Source organism: Takifugu rubripes, chromosome 12 (assembly GCF_901000725.2).
Source record: "Takifugu rubripes chromosome 12, fTakRub1.2, whole genome shotgun sequence".
In the NCBI taxonomy this organism is placed as follows: Eukaryota; Metazoa; Chordata; class Actinopteri; order Tetraodontiformes; family Tetraodontidae; genus Takifugu; species Takifugu rubripes.
Window position 1 is genome coordinate 9,400,419 of NC_042296.1, and position 23,487 is coordinate 9,423,905.

At 44.5% G+C, this 23,487-nt stretch overlaps 2 protein-coding genes across 5 annotated transcripts; both read left to right on the top strand.

Moving 5' to 3' along the window:
- The first annotated feature begins 1,458 nt into the window (after positions 1-1,458).
- On the top strand, positions 1,459-5,190 carry stx12 (syntaxin 12). 2 transcript variants are annotated; one of them, XM_011609347.2, is made up of 10 exons: positions 1,459-1,535; positions 1,977-2,084; positions 2,174-2,243; positions 2,531-2,630; positions 2,769-2,906; positions 2,984-3,027; positions 3,157-3,262; positions 3,607-3,679; positions 4,037-4,119; positions 4,192-5,190. In XM_011609347.2, exons 2-10 carry the CDS (start codon positions 2,000-2,002, stop codon positions 4,282-4,284), a joined length of 792 nt encoding a protein of 263 aa, XP_011607649.1. In that variant the 5' UTR covers positions 1,459-1,535; positions 1,977-1,999; the 3' UTR covers positions 4,285-5,190. The 2 variants fall into 2 exon arrangements, with proteins under 2 accessions (XP_011607649.1, XP_003969293.1); XM_003969244.3 differs by having other exon boundaries at positions 1,472-1,576.
- Positions 5,191-6,264: 1,074 nt separating this feature from the next.
- Positions 6,265-22,125, top strand: LOC101073609 (rho guanine nucleotide exchange factor 2). 3 transcript variants are annotated; one of them, XM_029844965.1, is made up of 22 exons: positions 6,265-6,493; positions 8,001-8,163; positions 8,284-8,351; positions 10,163-10,226; positions 12,481-12,610; positions 12,741-12,850; positions 12,957-13,100; positions 13,529-13,779; positions 14,391-14,516; positions 15,901-16,018; positions 16,902-16,978; positions 17,079-17,250; positions 17,604-17,680; positions 17,847-18,019; positions 18,783-18,850; positions 19,236-19,424; positions 19,705-19,779; positions 20,147-20,196; positions 20,601-20,651; positions 20,823-21,110; positions 21,367-21,480; positions 21,657-22,125. In XM_029844965.1, the coding sequence occupies exons 1-21, from the start codon at positions 6,422-6,424 to the stop codon at positions 21,460-21,462; spliced, it is 2,562 nt and encodes an 853-aa protein (XP_029700825.1). In that variant the 5' UTR covers positions 6,265-6,421; the 3' UTR covers positions 21,463-21,480; positions 21,657-22,125. The 3 variants fall into 3 exon arrangements, with proteins under 3 accessions (XP_029700825.1, XP_029700827.1, XP_029700826.1); XM_029844967.1 differs by having other exon boundaries at positions 12,777-12,850; XM_029844966.1 differs by having other exon boundaries at positions 12,487-12,610.
- Positions 22,126-23,487: the final 1,362 nt, after the last annotated feature.

Here is a 23,487-nt window from a genome sequence, read left to right on the forward strand (position 1 = left end):
ACAGTGAGGTTCTGGATTTTCTAAGGAACTATCTGACACCTGGAGCCTTTTCCTTTTTGCCACTGTGCAGCTTGTGAACTACAGTGTGTCAATGTGGGCTCTACTGAGCAGCGATAGAAGGATGCCAGCACTTTCTGGGTAATCTTGAGAATCCTGAAGAAGTAAAGCAAGCAAGGGCATTTAAATACATGTTAATCACTTAAATGGAAAGTGACCCAACGAACCTGGAAAGTGAGAAAGTCAACAAGGTCTTGTAAGACTTAACAATCAGACTAAAATAAATCTGGAATCTAAAGAACTTAATGCCCTCAAAAGCAACTAAAGAAACACTTTTCTAAATGTAGTCTGTTTACCATATGGCAGCTTGGAGGTGCTTTAAAGTAAGCTGTCAGAAATTTCTCAAATGCTACATGGGCAATGACACAGAGCTTCCTCTAAGTTTGTATACGTCTGCAAATATTGTTTAGAAATTTAAAAAAATACAGGTAAGTAGTAAAAAAGAGAACTTGGCAAGAATACTAAAATTGGCAAAGGAAGTATTTACAACCCTGAAGGCTGTGGTGTAATGCAGAGGGAGTAGGAGGCCGATGATGACATCCTGGTGAAAATCATATGCGTCTTCCTTCCCTCATGCTCTGTAAACTGGAAACAATAGAACATCACTGATACACGGCAGCAGTAGCTATAGCAAAGGCAACTTGAACTGAATTAATTTAAATGACACAACATAGAGGAGAGACCCTGGGGGTGCATGAAGGAAATGAGAGGACAGCTGTTTATGCACAACCACAACTAGAGAAGAGAAAGAGAAACATTCTTGCCAAGTCCCGCTATCAACGCTGGTGTCGGTATTTCTCAGTCCAGACCAGTAGGTGGCGGTAATGCGCCTGTATTTTGGTTCCCCAACTGCCATAATGGACCCAAGAGGAAATAACCGAAGCCTTTGGCGACATCTGCTGGCCAGATTTTGACACAGCATTTGACAGGAATCATAGACAAGGCCATTAAACAGTTCGGTATATTATGTTTAGATGATATTTACACATATTAATGTTTTACCCGTTTTTCTTTTATTTTAAATATACTGATGACTTGTGGGTCACAGATTATTATTTAAAAAACAAGACCGTTTCTGCTCTCACTCACTATGCTTGCTACTAATCTGCTAACCTGTTAATCCTTTTCTATATTTGTAATTAATATGTATAAATGTGTGTATCTAAGTATGCAAATCAATGTGTATCGTGTTTGAATGTGCGTTAATGTGCGTGTGAAATATAAGCAAATCTAGACGATCTCTTAAACCTCGCTCTCCTGGTTGTAAATCAATAAAACTGTAGTAATAACGCAGGCAAAACACTCGTCTTCTCAAAAAGCATAAACATTATAGGGTTTGCGGCCCTGATCGTGAGCGTTTGACCCCGTTCTGGTTTCAGATGCGCCGTGACGTCACGAGCCGGTACTTACTACATCACGTGGTTTGGGAACTCTCGCGATACTTGGGAGTGGATCCGTCTACGTCGAGCAAAACATCTGTAAAATTAAGCTTATTTGTTTTTATTAAGAGATCACGCAAGTATGATTTCCTCCAAACGTCTTTGTGTAATCGACCTCTTCTGGTCGTTTCTTTATAATGATCAGATTTCGGAACTGTTTGTGTTATAAAGGGCAAAGCTAACAAGTTCGAATGCTAATAGCAGGTCATTATAAAGAGCCTCTTAAATGAAGTTAGGCTAACATATGTTAGACAGAATTCATGAAAAGGGCCATTGTCGTTGCTTTAACACCCCTTTGCCTGGTGTGGTTTTATTGATGGCGGATGAGCAGGCTAAACTGTTTATATGCTAAAATGTACTTGGACGAAATGATAAGGGTTTGCATTATTTGTACGTCAGTGAGTTTCAACGACCAAACGTTGGTGAACTGCTGTTCGTAGCTTCAGTGGATGTTCTGATCACAACCCTTTCTGTGTTTAGGCTCCTAAAGGAGAACCGTCGAGATGTCTTACGGTGGAGCTGCTGCAAAGGACTTCCAGAGCCTGCTTCAGACATGCAGCGCCAACATCCAGAGGATCACTCACAACAGTATGTTCATCACATTGGCCTGCCAATATTGGCTGTCACTCCTCCTGAGTGGAATATGCGAGGTCACCTGTGTCTCCTTCTCCTGACAGCTGCTCAGATCAAGAGTATGGTGAACCAGCTGGGAACCAGGCAGGACACCAGTCACCTGCAGGACAACCTGTAGGGCAATAATGCATCTTCTTCCTGCCTCATCTGGTCCACCAGTTACAGTCACAAATACATTATTCATCTCCTGCAGGAAGTCCTGTAAAGAATAATACACAGTTAAAATAGAATCTTTTAAAACTACAATAGCGTGATGGTATGAAAACTATGTGTCTTTACCCCAGAGCTTTAGGGAAGATGCTTTTTGTTGTGAATATTTTTAGTGAGGAGGCTTCTGCTTCTCAGATTTCTGCTGTGTGGACAATTGCTATGAGAGATGTCTCCAACTGTTGTGTCCACAGACAGCAGATCCAACATGCCACCAACCAGCTGGCAAAAGAAACAAATAAGCACCTGAAGGAGCTGGGTTCAATCCCTCTGCCCTCATCGGCTCCACAGCAGGTAAATATCCCGGATGTGTCTCTGCTAGCTGAAAACGCGGCGTCCTCCTCCAGGTTTCGTCATTTTTGGTTGTGACTCCTGAACTTTGACCTCATCCACGTTGGTTTGTCTCTCCATCTCCCGGTGTCTGTTGCTCAGAGGCAGCAGAAGATCCAGAGGGATCGACTGATGAGTGATTTTTCAGCAGCTCTCAACAACTTCCAAGCAGTTCAACGACGTGCAGCAGAGAAGGAGAAGGAGACTGTAGCCAGAGCCAGAGGTGGCTCCCGTCTGTCGGTGAGCTCAGCATCCAGACCACAGGCGTGACCACTCTTTAAGTTCTGTCTGACTAAAATCTGTCTGCTCTTCTTTAGGCTGACGACAGTTTTCAGGATGAAAAGCTGGTTACATTTGATAAGTAAGTTCACTCATGGTCTGGGTTAGTTGTGATGGTCTGGGCCAGTAGCTAGGTTATGTATTATGTCCACGTCCAAGGATGCGTGTGTGTCTGAATAATGACCTTTGTGTCTCTGGTCCCTGTGTGTAGCCAGGAGGACTGGGGCCAGATGAGCGCTCAGTCGGAGGAGGTGTCCATCACCGAGGAGGACCTGGAGCTCATCAAGGAGAGAGAGACTAACATCAGGCAGCTGGAGGTGGGTTCTTCTCCACTCATGGCTGATCAACAGCTGAGATGCAGCATATTAAACCTTCTGTGATGGCTGCCGTCAAACACACGGAGCCTGGATGTGTGTGAGCTCCTGGTGGACAGAAGAACACACACCCAGCTTCAGAGGGTGCACAGAGGCACCACTTTTATGTCCTCACACCTTCAAACAGAGGAGGGAGAAGATGTGAGCTCCACTCATCTGCAGGGAGCTCCTGTGTCTGTATCTGTGGCCTCCGTCTTCAACCTTCATGCCACAGATGTCCTGACATCATTCTGATAGAAGCTCAGCTACAAACATCCGTGTTTGTAAACATGTCTCTTTCTTTTCAGTCGGACATCATGGACGTGAACCAGATCTTCAAGGACCTGGCAGTGATGATCCATGATCAGGGAGAGATGATTGGTGGGTGAACTTCCAGCACGTCAGAAACGCAGCTCTGACTTCAGCTTGGTCATGGTGGCGCCTCCTCCTGTCAGGACCGTCTCCACAGAGCCTGAACAGGACGTAGCCACATCATCTTTGACAAGAACCTCTGAAATAATTAAGAAATGACACGTGTGCCTGTTCAGAGCAGATTATTGCTGATCACTCTCTTAAATGTCATGTGCCTGGATAGAAGAAGGTGATGAGATGATTGAGGGCCTGGTTCATTAGGTCGTGGCTCCTGTTCTGGCCTGTTTGGATCTGGTTCTCTCTGGGTTGGGTTAGGGCGCCGGGTCTTCTCCCGATACCTGACACCTTCTTGCTCTGCTCGTTCAGACAGCATTGAGGCAAATGTGGAAAACGCTGAAGTTCATGTGGAACGAGGGACGGAGCAGCTCCAGAGGGCGTCCTACTACCAGGTGGATCAGCAGCACCTTCTGAGTTCGATGCAGCCCTTCGCTCATCATCTTCTCTCGTTTCTTCTCTTCCAGCAAAAGTCCCGCAGGAGGATGTGTATTCTTGCTCTGGTGTGTTCCGTTGCTCTGGTCTTACTGGCCATCATTATCTGGCAGGTGAACAAGTGAGGCCCCCTGAACTTTCAGCCTGTGTGAGGACACTGGAACGGACACAGCTGACGTCATCTGAGGATGTGAAGAACTCGTGTCCAACATTAATTAGCTGCAGGTTCCCGTGTTGTATTAACACTAACTGTTAACGTGCTTCATCTGTAACATCACTGCCCAGGATTTGAACCCAGGTTGGTCACCAAAAGCGTTTTAGACTCTGTAAATAGTCGTTTGATGTAAAATGTCTGAATATCTGTGGAGGCCTGCTGCACCTTCTCACATTGCCAGTATTTTCAGTAACATCACATGTGGAGATCACGGAAGCCATCCAGATAATCTATATAAACATAAAAGTGAGCCGGTCCAGTCCCTGTCTGTGTGATCTGAACGGCTGCAGGAGCAGAAGGATATTCTGGAGGACAACAAGCTGACGGCTGTGGAAGGGTGTTCTCAAAGCAGCAGCTTTCTCTCTTCTTGGACCAATGAAAGACGAGTGCAGGGTTGAAGAACGACAGGAGGTTCTATCATTTTTAAATGTGTTCAGTCGGCACAAACGGATCCATCTCATCATTTATGGGTTAACCCACCTAGCCAGAGCTAACCCACCTAGCCCAGCTAGCCAGGGTTAACCCACCTAGCCAGGGCTAGCACAGCTAGCCAGGGTTAACCTACCAAGCCATGGCTAACCTACCTAGCCCAGCTAGCCAGGGGTAACCCTCCCTAGCTCAGCTAGCCAGGGTTAACCCATCTAGCCATGGCTAACCCACCTATCCCAGCTAGTCAGCGTTAACCCACCTAGCCAGAGCTAACCTACCTAGCCCAGCTAGCCACCCTGTCTAGGAGGGTTAACCCTACCCAATTTCATTGTTTCACTCCTTTAACCTGTTGGCTGTTGAGACTGAATAAAGGAGAAATCCAAGCAGGCTTTTGTGTCTGAGAGCAGCAGAAAGGTGCGACATCGCTGATTATCCACAGTCCTGATGGCGTTTGACTGATTCACAGGAAACAGTCGAACCTCCTGTCAGAGCAATCCGAGGTGATCATGTTTGGTCCTGAACTCTTCAGGAACAGGTTATCTGATCTCATGACTCTGGAGGACCATCTCTGTAGCCTGTAGTTCATCTGTGAGGGATCCTGGAGTGACCTTTGACCTGGCTCTGACCTCTATCACAGTATAAAAGGTTTGTGCTAACAGCTTATATTTAAAGTACTCGTGCTGATCCACAAGGCCCCCAGAGCCTCTCCCACTCTTTCTGCCTCTCCCACCTCTCTCCCTTCTCCAGCTTCTCTCCCTGTTAGAAGATCATCTGACTTCCTGCTTTAGCAGCATCCAGTTTGCTCACGAATCGAATCGATCTTTTTAGGGTCCAGCTCCTCACTGGTTTCAACCATGTGTGAATCTCTGACTCGGTCCACGTCATGTGACTGGAGTCACCAACTCTGGTCACCATGATTCAGGAGACAAAAACATGTAATGTGAGGGATGACAGAGGACAGGTGAGGACAAATGTGGACAATCGTGTCGACGTGTCCGAACTCATGCTTCACTGATGTGACCTACAAAACTTACATTCATATATAGAATAAACCCTCATTAATCCATCACCGTAATGTTTCCAGGTTAAATAGCTGTTGACAGAAGGAAACATCTCTAAAATACGTGACGTTTCCAGATGGGCTGCTGCATTTGGTGAATTAGACAATGAGGAAAGAAAAACATTCAAACGGGAATCCAAAGGAGAATCCTGAGATGATGGTGATGACTCCAAATGCAGATTTTTAAAGACTTTAGAACCAAAACATCAACACTGCTGTTTGAGCCCTGATTTAAAGAGCATCAAGGCAGATTAATGAACTTGAATCCAATGTGTTTGTGGCAAATAAATACAACATTTAGCATCAGAAAAAGCCCTGTTAAAGGCCCATGTCTTTATTACACACCAATGTGTGTGTGCGTGTTAGCGTGTGTGTGTGTGCGTGTGTGTAAGAGAGAGAGCGGGGGATGATTCAGAAGTCAGAACAGCCACTCTAGCAGCCTCCTGCTGGTGCCCAGTCAGGAAGCAACATTTACTTTCTTTCATTTTCAGCAGAGACCTGAAGGATCCACCAACATCAACTTGATTTTTTTTCCTGGAAGCTTTTGATTTTGCTAGAAATGTCCACCATAACCAGAGTTACGAACCTGTCAAAGCTGCGGCAAGAGAGGATGAGGGAGATCAACCTGCGGGTGAGTTAGCGCGTCCACGGCTTCCCATTCCTCCCAGTTTAAACTGATTGTGTTTGTATGTCGTGACTGAACCCATCAGAGGAAGGATTCAAAGTGACTTTACATTCTAGAAACATGGAGCCACCATTGCTGGAGGAACTCGTGTTTCTGTCGTGGTCACGCGTCGTAGTTACAACAGTTCCTCTTTCAGACACGGAAATAAGCTCTGATAGAACATCGACGCTGGCTTCACTTCGCACCTCATGTAGATCTACCGAGTGTCTGTAACTGACCCTCTGTGTGTGTAGGTGTGTGTTTGTGTGTGTGTGTGTGCGTGTGTGTGTGCACGCAGGCGTGTGGGAGTGTATCTTGAGTGGATATTTGACTAGCAACTGTTGCCATAGTAATGGAAGTGTAGGTGTTTGTGTGATATTTCTGCTTTCACAGGATGTTCTCAAGCCCAAAGAAGTTCAAATGACTAAAGTGAACTCAGCATGGAGCTTCAGCTCTGGATGTGTCCTATAGGTGGGATGTATGGAGCAAGTAGGTCCATCTGTGAGCCCCTCCATCCATCACTCGGGTTAAAAACAGGTTTTAAGTGGGGCATCACATTGAATAAGACACAGGTCATGTTCAGGTTTAGGAGGTTGGTGACTATCGTGAACATTTCAATAGTTTGGCCCCGTTCTCAGAGCCCAGGTACGGCCCCTCGTGGGGCCCCGGAGGCACAACCTGCCTGACACCTTCGCTCACATTTCTGTGACCCAACACTGACCTGGACTTTTGAAGAATCCTCTGAAAACCTCGACAGTTTGATTGTGAAAGCAGCTGACCTGTACGGTTGTCATGGAAACATGAGTGCGCCTCAGCAGCTTTAGGCCCGACACAGAGTGGATCACCGGCACAGTACTGCAGATTACTGATGATCATCGTACACCTGTTTCAACTCTAAATGTGTGACCCTAACGACACATATTGATGCCTTTTAAATTGGTGACATTGAAACATGACAGTGACCTTTAGCCATGACAGAGTGACCTTTAACCACAAGAGTGACCTCTATACATGAGAGTGACCTCTATACATGAGAGTGACCTCTATACATGACAGAGTGACCTCTATACATGAGAGTGACCTCTATAAATAACAGAGTGACCTCTATACATGAGAGTGACCTCTATAAATAACAGAGTGACCTCTATACATGAGAGTGACCTCTATAAATAACAGAGTGACCTCTATACATGAGAGTGACCTCTATAAATAACAGAGTTACCTCCAAACCTGACAGACCTCTAAACATTACAAAATGCTCCTCATCAGCAATCTGTGAGAAGCCAAAGTCAGGTGAGTGAGGTGAGTGTGTGGGAGACCAATGCTGATACAGGAGATGGTACTGGAGGCCTCAGACAGGAGGACAGAGACGGAGTCTTCTGAGAAGACATGTCCGTGCATTACGTTTAAGATGCTTTTAACGATAAGGCACAATCTTCTCTAAACACTGGTCTTACGCCTTCATGTCTTACAGAATAAAGAAAGAGAACGCCTGAGAGAGCAGGAGAACGCTCTACGGGAGCGGGAGGCCCGCTACAGCAACGGACACCTCTTCACCTCGTTGACGGTGTCAGGAACCACACTCTGCTCAGCCTGCAACAAAAGCATCACAGCTAAGGAGGCGCTCAGCTGCTCCAGTAAGGACACGAACCAGATGCTCTCATGTGAAGAGATAGCAGCGTTCTTCTCAACAGTGTCTGAAAAGGAGATTGTGTCCAAACATTCTTAGTGTTGAGGGTGTCTGCGTTGTTTTCCAGCGTGTAACGTCACCATCCACAACCGGTGCCGAGACACTCTGCCCAACTGTGCCAAAATGAAACAACGGGTAAGATGCAATCAGACACATTTATGTGAAGCTGCAGATTTGTCTGAGACCGAAGAGGCTCGAGCTTTGTTTTGGATAAAGGGTGCTGAAACAAGGTAGCACTCATCTGTTTGGTAGTCCTGGTCCTCTAACACAATGTATCTATGTGAAGGTCAGTACAGGACTATGGTGTCCTGCCATATCTGGATCGAATGTTGGTTGATGACATTGGAAATGAGAAGAATGAGCTTTCATGTTTGTTATAGTTGGTTGAATGATACTTTTAGCATCTGCCTGTTGTGGATATTTTCCTATGGTTGCATCCTGTCTTCCTTGTGCCCCTCTTTCTCCTCTGGTCTCCTCTTGTCCTGTACTCTCTGTCTCTGTCCTCTCCCTTTCTCCCCCTGGTTCTTTCCTATAGACTCTATCCCTAATTATTCCCAGCCTCCCCCTTGTGTGTGTTAACCTGCTCCTCCTTCCATCCTGTCCCAGACTGTAGTGAGTGTCCAGTGTTACCACTCATGTACTTGCTGTTCTGCCTATTCTCTCTTCTGCCTGTCCTCCCCCTTCTCCGGCCACCAGCAGGAGGGTCCCCCCATATGAGCCTGGTCCTGATCAACGTTTCTTCCTGTTAAAGGGGAATTTTTCCTGCCACCGTTGCTTGTTGGGGGTCAGACCCTGGGACTCTGTAGAGCGCCTGGAGACAATTTTGATTGTAACAGACGCTATAGAAATAAAGATGGATGGATGGAGGGATGGATGGGTGGGTGGGTGGATGGAGGGGTGGATGGATGGATGGATGGATGGAGGGGTGGATGGAGGGGTGGATGGATGGATTGATGGATGGAGGGATGGATAGAGGGATGATGGATGGATGGATGGATGAATGGAGGGGTGGATGGAGGGGTGGATGGATGGATTGATGGATGGATGGATGGATGGATGGAGGGATGGATGCATGGATGGATGGATGCATGGATGGATGGATGGATGGATAGATGGATGAATGATGGATGGATGGATGGATGATGGATGATGGATGGATGATGGATGGATGGATGGATGGATGGATGGAGAGATGGATGGATGGATGGGTGGATGATGGAGGGATGGAGGGATGGAGGGATGATGGATGGATGGATGGATGGATGGATGGATGGATGGATGGATGGATGGATGGGTGGGTGGATGGATGGATGGATGGATGGATGGATGGATGGATCTTAACTTAGATTTTAACTGAGCTGATCTGCTGCTGTGGACCAGTTAGACTCAGTCATTGTCAGTCCTGCCCGACTGTCTTCTCTCTCTGCCGTGAAGAAAAACGTGGAAGAGTCTAAGATGGGAAACTGCTTATTCCGACAGAGACGCACTTTCCATGCAATTGTAAGAAGAGAGCTCATAAAGATCAAACTTGTGATGGGCTTCACATACGTTGATGAACTGCCTGGATTCAGTTGACCTCCATTTTGTCAGGCTCCTCTGCTCCTCCTCCTCCTTGCACAACGGGGCAGGTAGCCCTCCTATTGCCCTCCCTGTAGCCTGTCTCCTCCCCTCTCCTGAGGTTCTGGGTGCAGCAGGTGCAGATGTGCCTCTGCAGAAGCAGGACCCCCTCAACTGCTTCTGCAAATATGCAACACAAGCCCAAATCAGGCAAAAAGAATGAAAAGGTCTCTGTCCACCTACTGCACCCATTCATCAAATCGAGGCAGCTCCATGCTGCCTGTTATCTGACACAACCAAGCATAATCCTGGGAGCGTGATTGACTGGGATGATTACATGTTGCCTGTGTAGCTTGTTCTTCACCTCCGTGTGTCCTCTGTCCCCGCAGCAGCAGAAGACAGCTCTGATGCGGAATAGATCTGCCCTCCAGAACACCATGCTGCACACCAAACGTGAGGACCGTTGGTTCCTGAACATCCTGTCTGTCCTGTTGTCTACTGTTGTCTGTTCTTTCTGCTTACTTTATTTTTTCCATTTTTTTCCCAATTACTTACTCTTTACCTTTATTATCTGTCAGAATCGATGGTTCTTCGCTATATGGGCAAAAGTATTGAGGGGCTGAACGATCCCACCAACAGGGACTTTTGTGACCTACCCTTTCTGGAGGTGGTTTCCTTTTGCAGCTCTAACAGCTTTCGCTCTTCCTGGGATGAGATTTTGGTTTGTGTTTGTGGGAATTTGTGTAGTACTGGTGTTAGAGCAAGACTCCTGGCTCAAAGTCTCCGTTCCAGGTCATCTCAAAAATGCTCGACGAGCTCGAGGTCAGCGTTCTATGCAGGCCAGCGAAGTTCTTCCCAACTCATCGTGGCTTCGTGGGCTTTTCTTTGTTCACTGGTCCACATGTTTCCCAAACTGAAGCGTTATCATAGCCCTGAAAAACAACCCCATACCACTTTTTGGCATATTCCCTGCAGCTAATTAATACCACATGTCTGAGCAGATGTTGATCCCCTCTGTGATTTAATGTGGAATAATCCAGAATGATTTCACTTTCTAATAAATCTCTTATATTTGACTGTGAAGCATCTAACCGGGAAGACATTGTAAAGCCACCATACTGCACAGGTGTGTCCTATCACGGGACCACGCGAAGGTAGGCGGAGCTTTCCACCACTTCTGAAGCCTTTCATTGGTGGCTGGGTGTGGTAAAGAAAGGCAAAGCAGTCAGCAAAGTCGAGGGAATCCACCTGTGTCCAAAGTGTTCTGCTATAGATGTTCTCATGACCCAATTTATGGCTAACAGCATCAGGAAGGCCAAGCTCCTCCCTACCTGGATGAGATAATAGCACTTTATAATCCCAATAAAGCTCTCCGCTGGGGGGAACGGCATTTAGCTATGAGCCCCCCTGCTGTGGAACCAGCTCATTGTCCAGGTACGGGAGGCTGATTTCCTCCATACGATAAGATGCAGATGAAATTGTGCCTCTTTGAGAAGGTTCCGAGGTATTAATCCTGTGGTTGCCTTCGTTTTTCTGCTCAAACTATTTATCGTATTTAGGGTCGTCTGTGTTTTTTTTCTGCCATCTTAGCTATGCACCCACATCGTCAAACCATGTCACCAAATGTTTGTAGTGGATGTGGCGCATCGTTTGGGTGGAAAACTGAGTCAAGGTAACCATAACGACAGCGCTTCTCTCTCTAGTAAAGTCATCTCAGTGGAGAAGCATCACTGTATCCCAAAGGTGGTGGAAACAGGCTGTAGGAGCTGCTAGTGCTTCACTCAGGGACGGTGATCTGTCAAATTCATTAAAATTATACCTGGTGGACAGTTCCATCGTCCATATCTTCGACAAGACAGCAAGAGTTTGGCGTGTATCTTCTCCTAGACGCTTTGGTGTAGAGACACCAAACTTTCCCAGAACCTGGTTAAATTATGAGAATCGGTGGCTATGACTTTTCTTGTAATTAGTCCTGGGTGGGGCGAATATATACTTGCGTTCAAGGCCTTAAATCCCATTGTAACTAATAGGTGAGGTCTGGAAAGGTCATGGAATTTAACCCCCAGTTTGAGGGCCCGTGGCTCCGGCATACATTCACCTAGAAGGACCGTTCCAACTTTAAAACGTAGCCACAAAGGTACTGAGTCATCGTGTAAAATATGAAATCCATGTGTCAAGAAGTGCACCTAGAAATGTCCTTTCGATCGTTGTTAGAGCGGGAGACCAGGTGACCGAGAGCAGGGCAGCAGATCGGCCTCTCAGGCTGGCTGAAGTTTCCAGAAAGGTTTTCCCTGATGAGACGATGAGCTGCTTCTTCTGCCTCTGCTGCCAATGTCCCTAGTTCCTTTTGTCAGCCCCAATATTTTTCTTTGACCATGTAGGGTTTGTTTACTGGCTCTGGGCTGGTTTTGCTGTATCTTCTCATCTGTCCTGTCTGTTTTTGGCCTTTCTGTGTCTGTTTTTGAGCTGTGCTCTCATGTTGCTGTGTGCCGTCTCATCATGTTGCCTGAATATTTCCTCAGGTGCAGATGTCTCTCCCCTCTCTTCCTGGTTGTGTTTCCTGGTACCACAGTGAAAGTCTTCCGTTCTGTCCACATTCTTGACTTTTTACTGTTTTGCTCACATTTCAAAGACCATGACATTTCCCTTGTTGACGCCCTTGTTGTTGTATTCCCTTTTCCATCTGCATCATCTTTTTTTTCGCTAGCTACAGGAATAAATAAGCGCCCAAGTTCGGCCATCTACCCCTCTGACAGCTTCCGACAACCCCTTCTGGGATCTCGCCTTGGACGTTCCAGCCTACTACTGTCCAAAAGTGTGTCCACTAACAACATTGGGTAAATGCACTTATCACTTATAGATCACAGACAATATTGGTTTTTATATGTTTATGCTTGAATGGTTATGAGGTTATTTCCAGTCTGGCTAATCTGTGTTATTCAGAAAAGTACTTGTGTGCTTTTATAGGACCCTGAATGATGATTCTCCTCTGGGTCTGCGCAGGATTCTGTCCCAGTCCACAGACTCCCTCAGCTTCAGGGCCAGAGCGATGTCTATAGAGTCTCTGGCTGATGAAGGTATCACAAAGTGTTGTGGGGCAATGTTAAACAGCTGGGAGATGGCTAATCTCTAGCTTGCTAATATTAGTTTGTCATTCACTGCTAACGGACTATTGTTGTGCAGGAGACCAGTACTACAGCTCAGTTCTGGAAGAGATCGAATTTGAGGGCAAGGACTTCAAAGCCGACTCGTGGAGCATGGCTGTGGACAGCGGTTACCTCCAAACGCACCGTAAAGATGTCATCAAGAGGCAGGATGTCATCTATGGTGACAATATTATTGTCCTCATGTTACCAGATATGAGCAAGAATTGTTTATCTGAAATAACCTAAAGGTTTACAATTAAGTGGGTTAATGTGGTTGGTTTCTCTACCTAAAATAGTGTATATATGTACCTGTACCGAGGGGGAGAGGTTGGGACCCAGTCTGGCTGGACATAAATGTAACAAAAGTGTAACCATTCAAACTGCCGTTGGCTGGTTGGAGACAGGAATTATGGATCTAGTGTCAAATTAGGCTATTGTTTGTGTGTAGGCAGAGCTGCTATTTAACATGTTAAACACGTAAAAGAGAGGGACTCCTTTTGGTTTTCTCTGCACAACAGAATATTGGGTTAACAGCTAAAGGTCATCCAGTAATTTGAGCAGTACACAAGCTAAATGTGATATATGCTTTTTCTGGCGTGTCATTTACAGAGCTGATTCAGACAGAGGTGCATCACGTGCAAACACTGCACATAATGGAGAGGGTCCTACGTCAGGGCATGCTGGATGAGCTTCAGCTGAATCCCAGTATTGTCCATGGACTGTTCCCATGCCTTAATCAGCTGATCAGGATTCACTCCCACTTTCTGGATCAACTCTTCCTTCGTCGCGACAGCAGTCTGCAGCCTGGATCTGGGCATAATTTCACCATTCACCAGCTGGGAGACGTACTATTGGAACAGGTAGCACACATCTGAGTAACATCCTGAGTGACAATCACACCATCTCATCCCAAAATCTGGCTGCACTGATGAGATCATGTGAGATAGAAATAAGAGATGATCTCTTTTTAAAATGTATACCCTCCATATAAAGTCTTTAAAATGCATTCAGACACAATGAGGCAGAAAGAAACATAACAAAACTCTATGAATGGTTCAAGACTGTTGCGCCTGAGGGAGGGGAAGACTAGAAAGTCTACTAGCTGAACCCATATGTGAGCCAGAATCAGCCTGTACTGATGACAGGTGGCCACATAAAGACAAGTCTTTCACATGTATCAGGATAAATCAGGAATACACAGAGTAAGGAGCAGCCATGTCTTTGCTGCACGGTCTTATGTAATGACTGTAAATATACTGTAGATATTACATAATGCTCTCCCTCCCACTCCAGCTGCCCCCAACTGAAGCTGAAATGGATCAATTTCTTGACAAATAGTTTCCATGTTTATTTTATAGTTGCACACCTCTGTTATATATTTGATAACTAGGTAAAATATTACATTTACATGGCTGTAACAAAGATCATGAAGAGATAAACAGTAATGCCGATGTATGTGCTGGTTGGCCAGTTTTCGGGCCAGAATGCAGATGACATGAGGAAGACGTATGCCGAGTTCTGCAGCCGCCACTTGAAAGTCGTCAAATTGTACAAGGAGCTGCTGACACGAGACAAGAAGTTTCAGTCCTTCATACGGGTAAGAGATCCAAACAATCCTGTCTGTTCTTCATTCATGTGTGGATTATTGGTTCTATAGAATAGAACAACTCCTGATGAAAGTCATTATCTTGGCACGAGGAACATTATCTATGAATCCACCCTGCTAATGAAGAGCTAGCAAGGTGGCTACAAACCTGAATGGGTGGATAAAGGGGGTATGAAGGGGGGAAACCTTGGGAGTTTGAACAATCCACCTCTAAAGCCGGGCGGGTCGCAGGGTTTTGAGAAAAGGAACCCTCATCCTCAGACATCCCCATCGTTGACTCGCCCCCTTCAGAAAGTTGGGTGAAGAAGGATTGTCCAGTTCTGATCTGGATGATGTCATCTGAATTCAGCTATTGGCAGAGAACTGAAGCTGTGATCCACAACACTGCGTCTATTTAATCATATATTTATTTTATAATAATCCTTTGTTTACAGATAGAAAAAACCTATCGTACACAGTCACATGTTATATTTATACACTTAATGCATAACCGTGGAGAGGATAGTTCACTTGCTCTGTATTGGTCATTTTGGTTCTAAACAGACTCACACCGTCCTGTCGCACTGACCCCAATATGACGACGTGTTTTTGGTTGGTTATTCAAACCACACATCAAAGGTCAATCCCTTCGAGAGCTGGTGCAGACACAACACCCCGGTGCTTAATGTTGATAAGACCATAGATAAGGTTCCAAAGATCACAACCGAACCACACAGCGCTCTGCGTCAGCCATCATGGAGTGAAAAGGGTTGAGAAAATCCTTTCCTGGGCAAAGAACAAAAACATCCTTCCTGGGAAGATTTAGACAAGCCTTCCTACCAGGATCCTCGGCTTGTTCTACAGGGGGACAGCGAAGAGCCTGCTGACTTCTGGCATTTCTACCTGGTTCTCCAGCTGCAGTGTTACAGATATAAAGGTGCTGCTGCAGGAACAGGGTCCAGACAGTTGTCAAAGGCTTCTTTCACCCTCCTAACAACAACTTCTTTAGCTCCTACCCTCTCAGAAGCTCATAAGATGCTCCACCACCAGACTCCAGGGTCTTAAATCTCACCATTTCCATTTTTTATTTTCTACACTTTTCTAATCTACTTATTTATTTTACAGTTGTTTTTTTTTAATATCTATGTATTCATTGCATACTAGTTTCTATGATGTCATTGTCTTTTATAGTTATCCAGCCATATTTATTTATCAGGCTCACTCAGTGCATCACTGTAATTATATCATCACACAGCTCCATAGCAAAACAATGTACTGCACTATGGTTTACTCTTGTACTGTCACTTTATTAATATCTATTTATATTACATGCATTATTTACTTACTTATTCGCTTTTATATTGAATACATTTAAATGTATTCTCTGTCGAACTAGAGGGTCAGTCGTGGACCGCTGTTACGCTGCCATGGTTTCCAGGAGTGCATCTTGTTGGTGACTCAAAGGATCTCGAAGTATCCTGTCCTCATCCAGAGCATCCTAGACAACACCACTGGTAATCCTCTCATTTCCTATCACTTTCCATATTGTATGATGGATGATCTATAACAATAAAGCATGTGTGATAATAAGCCACACGGACAAAGACGGCTAATTAGTCGATTTGTGAAGAGCGCATGAACGCGCGGAACACAAACGGCTTCCGACCTCAGTGGCCGTATCCCAGCTGGAGCTTCAGCCACTGACCAAGACAGGACAACAGAACAGCCAACAAGGATGAGCCAGCAGAGTGATCGAAGCCTGATCATCACTTGATCATGTTTCTGTACCCTGGCTACCTTTTAGCTCCTCCAGGTAGCATGGAGCCAGGCCTCTGATGACCTGGTGGGTCAGAAGAAGAATCTTAAAAACTATTCTACATTAAATGGGCAGCTAATGAAGAGAAGCCAGTAAAGGAGTCACGTGATCTCTTTTGTCGGCATCACAATTTGGCTCCGAATCGCAACAACTGTTGAGACCAGACAGGTGTAAATCCAAAATCTGGTTCATTGCTAACAAAAACATTCATGGTGTGAGTTAAAGGATGGATCTTGGCCAAAGGCTCCTCTAAAATTCCTCACAGAGAGATTAAAATTAAAAGAAAGGTGATCTAAGCTCCTATTCCAACTAAAGGGGATTGCAATAGTGTCTACCTCTTTAAAGAAGAGTCCTCTTTAACAGAATAAAACATGTTCTTGACCCACACCTCCAACACCAACACGCTGGCTTCCTTATAGTAATTGGGTTGGGTTTTTACAGGATGTGTTCATAAACATAGGGCACACATGTATAAAAAGATTGGACAGAAGTATTTATTTACAAGTACCGGATATTGCGCATGAATAATACTCAATGATGTACCATTTTTACAATTCCTGTAACGCTACCTTCCTCTTCAGGTGATGATGAAGAAGTTTCTTGTCTGGTCAAGGCTTTTTCCATGGTCAAAGAGCTTCTTAGTTCAGTTGACCAACAGGTACACGTAGGATTTATCTACAATAAGGGGTGGAATATGGCAGATTTTGAAATAAGAAAGCACCAAGTCATATCATAATGACCTTGGTCCTGTTTGACAGATGGAAGATCTGGAGAAAACCCAGCGGCTGAAAGAGATCCTGTCCAAGCTGGACCCCCGGGCTGAAACACGAGTGAGGGAGGGTGGACTTTTCAAGTCTGCAGAGTTGCTCCGTCGGAAACTTCTCCATGATGGGAATCTTTTATGGAAAACACCCGGATCACGTCACAAAGGTACACGACACTGGAAGGTTCCAATGATGCAGTATGATGATGACTGATGCTGACAGGACGCCGTGCTCTCCTTTGTTTGAGCATCAGGTTCGCACTTTTGTTCTGCTGTCTGTCATTGTCCTTTATTTCTCCATGCTTGGATTCCGCATAGTTACGCGAGGAATTTTTAATATCAATTGCGTTTGAGTGCTGTGTTTAGTTTGATACGTTTGGTCACCAGACAACTTTGTCTCCAGTGAGGATGGTCACATCCAAACATTAATAAATGGAGTCAGACACTAAATGCGACAGTAAATATAGTCTCATATGTACTGATATTTCATCCAGATGTGTGTTTGCCTGTTTGTGTCTAGATGTACAGGTCTTATTGATGACAGACGTCCTGGTGTTTCTGCAGGAGAAAGACCAGAGGTACATCTTTTCATGCCTGGTAAGCAAAGCACATATAACTGGATTTATAACTGCTGAAGGTTTGAAGTTATGGTCAGTTTTGAATTTGTCAGTCCAGTGAGGAAGACAAATGTCCCCCTAACCCTAGCATAACCCTAGCATAACCCTAGCATAACCCTAGCATGTCCTCCACCTGTGTGATTCAGGACAAACCTGCAGTGCTGTCCCTTCAAAACCTAATTGTGCGGGATATAGCCAATCAGGAGCGAGGAATGTTCCTCATTATTGACTCCTCCCCTCCTGTGATGTATGAATTCCATGCCACAACTAAGGAGAAAAAGAATGTCTGGATGCGACATATTCAGCATGCTGTCAGCAGGTACGTGAGGATTTTGCCATATTTTGTTTTCTTATCTCACCTTCTGCTATCAGAACCCTCCCAGGCCTTCAGAACCAGCACCAGGACATGATGCTGATGATGAAGACTCTCACATTAGCTTCTGCTGGATGATCATTCTTTTTGAGTCATGCTTCTATAAACTTTGAACTGGGGAAAATATGGATAGCAGCTGTTCTGACCTGCTAAAGATTTAAAGGTCGTAAAATTTGTTGATATCTTGTTAGCCTTCCTCAACAGGTTCCCTAGATTGAATCCCTAAAAGGAAGTTTGCAGCCAGTCTTTGGACACTGATATAGATGAGGCTGTCAGGCATCATGTGGGGGTCTCAGAGCCATAAAACAAGATCCTTGTTTGATCCCAGACTGCTGCTCCTACCAGCAAGATGCCCCAAACCCCAGATAAATGTTGAAGCTATATTTTGGGATAGACAACTGTGCACCAGTATTCAAACCCCAAATGCAAATCATGCGGAGAATTCAAGCATTACAGATGTAACTACAGTTCTATGAATTCCGATGACCACCAGAGGCGGAACTTTAAGCTCTGGATATTCCAACTCCTGTTCAGAAATGATACCAACAAAGTAACCTATGTATATGATGCACCCAGGTGCCTTTGTTGTATAATTACTCTACCCGCACATGCGTGAGAAGGAATGTCCAGTGCTCAAAGCACCACCTCTGGCCATTCACCAATATAAATAATATTAATCTTAATCTTAATATCTCCTGTGTATGTTCAGATGTCCATCCAGAGAAGAATTTCCACTGATAGAAACAGAACACAAGGCCTTTCTGAGAAGACTCAGGGGTAAGTCACAGCTGTCTCCGTGTGTCTGAACAAGTGCACACTGTAGCCATCCCATATTCTCTAGAACATTGATCCAGACCTGTTGTGAAGAGCAACAATGTAGAAATGAACAGAGATCATTAAAAAGTCTAGCGACTTCTACAGAGAGAGAGGAGAAAAAGATGAGAGGAAACTTCTGATTGCTTCTGATTTCACTTGTGACCTAAAAGAGTTTTATCTCATGTCACGTGACTGCTGACAGGAAGTATAATTAAACATAAGCAAATTCTTCAATCTATATCCATCCATCATATTATTGGTGCATAATGTAAAGCTGTTGTTGAAGGACTACAAACATACGATGAGCCGTGACTCTATTCAGCTCAATGTGCGCCTCCACCTACAGCTGACCTCCACCAGAAGAACCAGGAGGTGCTGGAGCTGCTGCAGGAGAGGGTGACCTTGTTCTGTGAGCTAGCAGAGGTGACCAGTGGTCAGGAGGGTCTTCAGCCCCCCATCACTCGCTCTCTCTTCAGGGCAGATGTGCCCCACGCACCCCGAGCTGGAAAACTCCTTCTGGATGCAACAGCTGAAGGTAACGTACTGTATGTGTGTGTGTGTGTGTGTGTGTGTGTGTGTGTGTGTGTGTGTGTGTGTGTGTGTAGCAATAACATGTTCATTTTAATTATTGCCCAACAAATACAGGTTATTATTCGTGTTATTATTAATAATATGGATAAAAACCAAATTAATCATTACCGGTAATCATTTTACAAAAATGTTGACTTTATTTTTCTGTATCAATCCAACATTTTCGTTTTTCACATGTTCTTGTGTGTGTGTGTGTGTGTGTGTGTGTGTGTGTGTTGGAACAGTGGACAGACTGAGTGAGCTCCTTCTTGGCTCCGCCCCTTTTCAGACCAATTACAACCACATGGATGCAGAAAGTCGTGAGTGAATCCAGATTATACAGTCTATTAGATTATTAATGTATGTTTTTACATGTTTTTTTGCATGATTCAAATCTATAATTTACATTTTTATATTGCATTTACAACAGTTTATCTTTAGTCTGCAGTTTATCAGCTTATATCTGTGAGTTTTTATGTGATTCTACTGGTTTTCGGTGTGGTGCAGTTTTCTCTCAACAGTAATACAGAGAGAAAAAAGATTTTTATTTCGAATTAATTAAAAAAGAAAAAATGGTTTTGATTGTGGTTTCCACTTGAGATTAGTCAAAGTCAAAGGTGGCGCTAAACTGTTCGCTTTACTGACATGAAATGAAACCATGATTAACTACTGTTTTCCTCTGTTCAGGTTATGAGCATCTGTATATGAATGGAAGCCAGGACTTCATTGGAGCAAAGGCAAGTAGCATAATGATTCCAGCTGTAGAATTACAGAGGAAGGTTTTCATCTTCATCTTACAGCATCGAGTGAGTCTTTGTCCTGTACCTGGTCAGGACCTGGTTCAACAGCAGAGGGCTCGATAGCTAAAGGCTAGCAAAGCTTCTTTAAAAGATACAATTAAAAACATACAATATATCGGCAGTGTATATCTATATAGGTGTGTGTCTGTATGAGTATGCATTTGTGTGTGTGTGTGTGTGTGTGTGTGTGTGTGTATGTTGGACTTTACGCGTAAATACAGTAAATACAACATACAGGACCCATTTCACAGCCACCTAAAAGTCCTTCCACGTCCTTCTTATACTAGTGAGATAATAGTTTGATGTGTGTGTGTGTGTGTGTGTGTGTGTCTGTTTGACAGGAAATCTCTCAGAGTCTGATGAATCTCAGTGTTTACCTCCATGCACTCCAGGTGAGTAGATGTCCTGTGAAAACACACCTACTGTTAAGAGTTTAATCCTGAGTTGTGCATTTAGAGTATCTTTAGAATTAGGTCTGCCAGCCAGGAAGTAATATACCATTGTTTCATTTTAGTTCAGCCTGTGTAAAGCTTTGAGTTGTGATTTATTTCGGTTTTATTCAGGCTGCAGTCATCAAACAGGACTCCATTTTAGAGCTGCTGCAGCAGGAGCAGGAGCCTGCGGCAGGACTGTGTCATAGTCTGGGGCAGGTCGGTGCAAACAGGGAGACTAGAGCAGGTTCATCCACTGGGGAGTTGGTTCTTCTGCAGAGACAACACAGCCTGCTGCAGGAGGAGCTGCTGAGGCTCCGAGACGCTGAGAACCGCTTTAAAGACAGTGAGAAAGCCCGAGCCAAGCTGGAGCGAGAGGTCCGACACATGAGGACTTGCTGCAGGGAAAGGACTGTTCAAGTGAGCACATTTATTTGCATTTTCTTCAGATTAACCCTGGTCCCCATAGCAATGAGCACCGAACCCAATTGGGCAGATGGAGCCCGTCTAAAGGAGAGAAAAAGCTTTTGTAAAATCAGCAATAATTCAGTGTTCAGTTCAGTTCTTAAATGACATCTTAAAACAACATCAGAAGCTTTAAGGTCATTATTCAGTTTATTGAAACAACATGGATAACAGCACTGGGGAATCTCATCTACCTGACCATGCCTCTTAGGAACCTACCCACCAACCAGATGCCCCCCAGGAGAATAGTGATCTGGAGGTAGACATGACATCAGAGGATGAAGATGGAACAGCATCCGAGAGCTAAACATCCTCTCACAGAAAGGTAATAAACAATATTTCTAGGAGGGGATCCACCATTAGAACATTAGAAAAACATGAACAATAGGTTTAAAGGTTATTTTTTAGGACCCATACTCCGCAGTTAGAGTACTGGGACTACTGTAAATGAATGGTCAGATGAATGAAGGACTAATTTTAGGCGATTGATGTGTTTTTCAGATCTTCATGAGCTTTCAGAAGTGCTTTGATCCTCCACGTGTGTCTTCAGGCCAATGACACGATGATTCTGAGGAAACTACGTTGGTTGTGCTTCTTCTATATTCCTCAATGCATGACAATCATTTCTACGTGTGCTCTGCGGCTCTCTTAGCTTCTCAGTTGATAATAAGAGGATTTTCATGTCTACTTGAATGATTGGTTGGCTGTCTTAGGTTGTCAAACTACAGCACTTAACCAAAGGCTTAAATTACTGATGGTTGAATATTATGAAGTTTTATTCCAACCTCAGTTATTCGTACAGATATTTACAGTGTCAATAAGAGAATGTAGGCAGAGCAGATGGTTAAATACAGATGTTTTGTGTGGACTTCTACTCAGATTGTAACTGCTGTCTCACCTAAAGCTTTGTCTGTGAAAGCCAAACTGTTGTTACATGATACAGTATATATGATTAAACTGTTGAACCGGGCCATCTTTTTTTTATGATAAGGAAACATACTGCTGCCAGACCAGTAAAAAATAAAAACAAATCCTGTCAAGGTGTGAAGTCGAGGCTTTAGAATGAGATTAGCCTTACTTGCACCCTTTCAAAGGATGAATACGTCTCCAGTGACTCTAAGAAGAGAAGACCACGGTGTTACTTTACTCTGGGTCCTCTGTGGTTGCCTCCTGCTGCTTCTCATCTGTAGTAAGTAGCTAACTGTCCTGTAATCTTCTTCGCTGGCATCAGCAAAATAATGCAGTTGATTAAACGCTGCTTCACCAAGACTTTCAGGCGGTAACACCGAGGGAAGTTCACCAACTGCTGTAATGAAGCCCTCCAGGGAGACCAGTCATGACCCAGGTTCTTCGTCATTGGACCTTCCGCAATAATGGATATGATATGACATCATTAATTATAATTCATTCAAGCATGTGACATCATGGGTGATGTCTGTGATGTCTGTCTGTTGGGAACTGGGCTGAGAAGTGGCGTTTTCTTGGTTCGAGCTGGTGCAGACAGAACATGGAAGGTGTTCTGGAAGTAGGAGAAGGTGCCAGAACACATTCATTTTTGGCTTCAGTGTCTTGCTCAAGAGTACCTCGGCAGTGCACCTACCATACCTTATTATATTATTTCTAATATTCAGCCAACACCAAAAGTATTCAGAACACCTGCTGCCTCCTTTTGTGGAAATTTGTAACTCACCAAAACACAATCATCAAGAGATTCTCTCTCCGGTTTCAGTCCTTTACAAAAAGACCTGGCCAGAGATTCTCTCTTTAACAAGGGTGGAAAAGAATGAACATCACTCTGTCATGTTTAGAGGTCACTCTGTCATGTTTCAAGGTCACTCTGTCATGCTTAAAGGTCACTTTGCCATAGTTGTAGGTCACTCTGTCATTCTTAAAGGTCACTTTGTCATGGTTGAAGGTCACTTTGCCATGGTTGAAGGTCACTCTGTCATGCTTAAAGGTCACCCTGTCATGCTTAAAGGTCACTTTGTCATGGTTGAAGGTCACTCTGTCATGCTTAAAGGTCACTTTGCCATGGTTGAAGGTCACTCTGTCATGCTTAAAGGTCACTTTGTCATGCTTAAAGGTCACTTTGCCATGGTTAAAGGTCACCCTGTCATGCTTAAAGGTCACTTTGTCATGGTTGAAGGTCACTTTGTCATGCTTAAAGGTCACCCTGTCATGCTTAAAGGTCACTTTGTCATGCTTAAAGGTCACCCTGTCATGCTTAAAGGTCACTTTGTCATGCTTAAAGGTCACCCTGTCATGCTTAAAGGTCACTCTGTCATGCTTAAAGGTCACTTTGCCATGGTTGAAGGTCACTTTGCCATGGTTG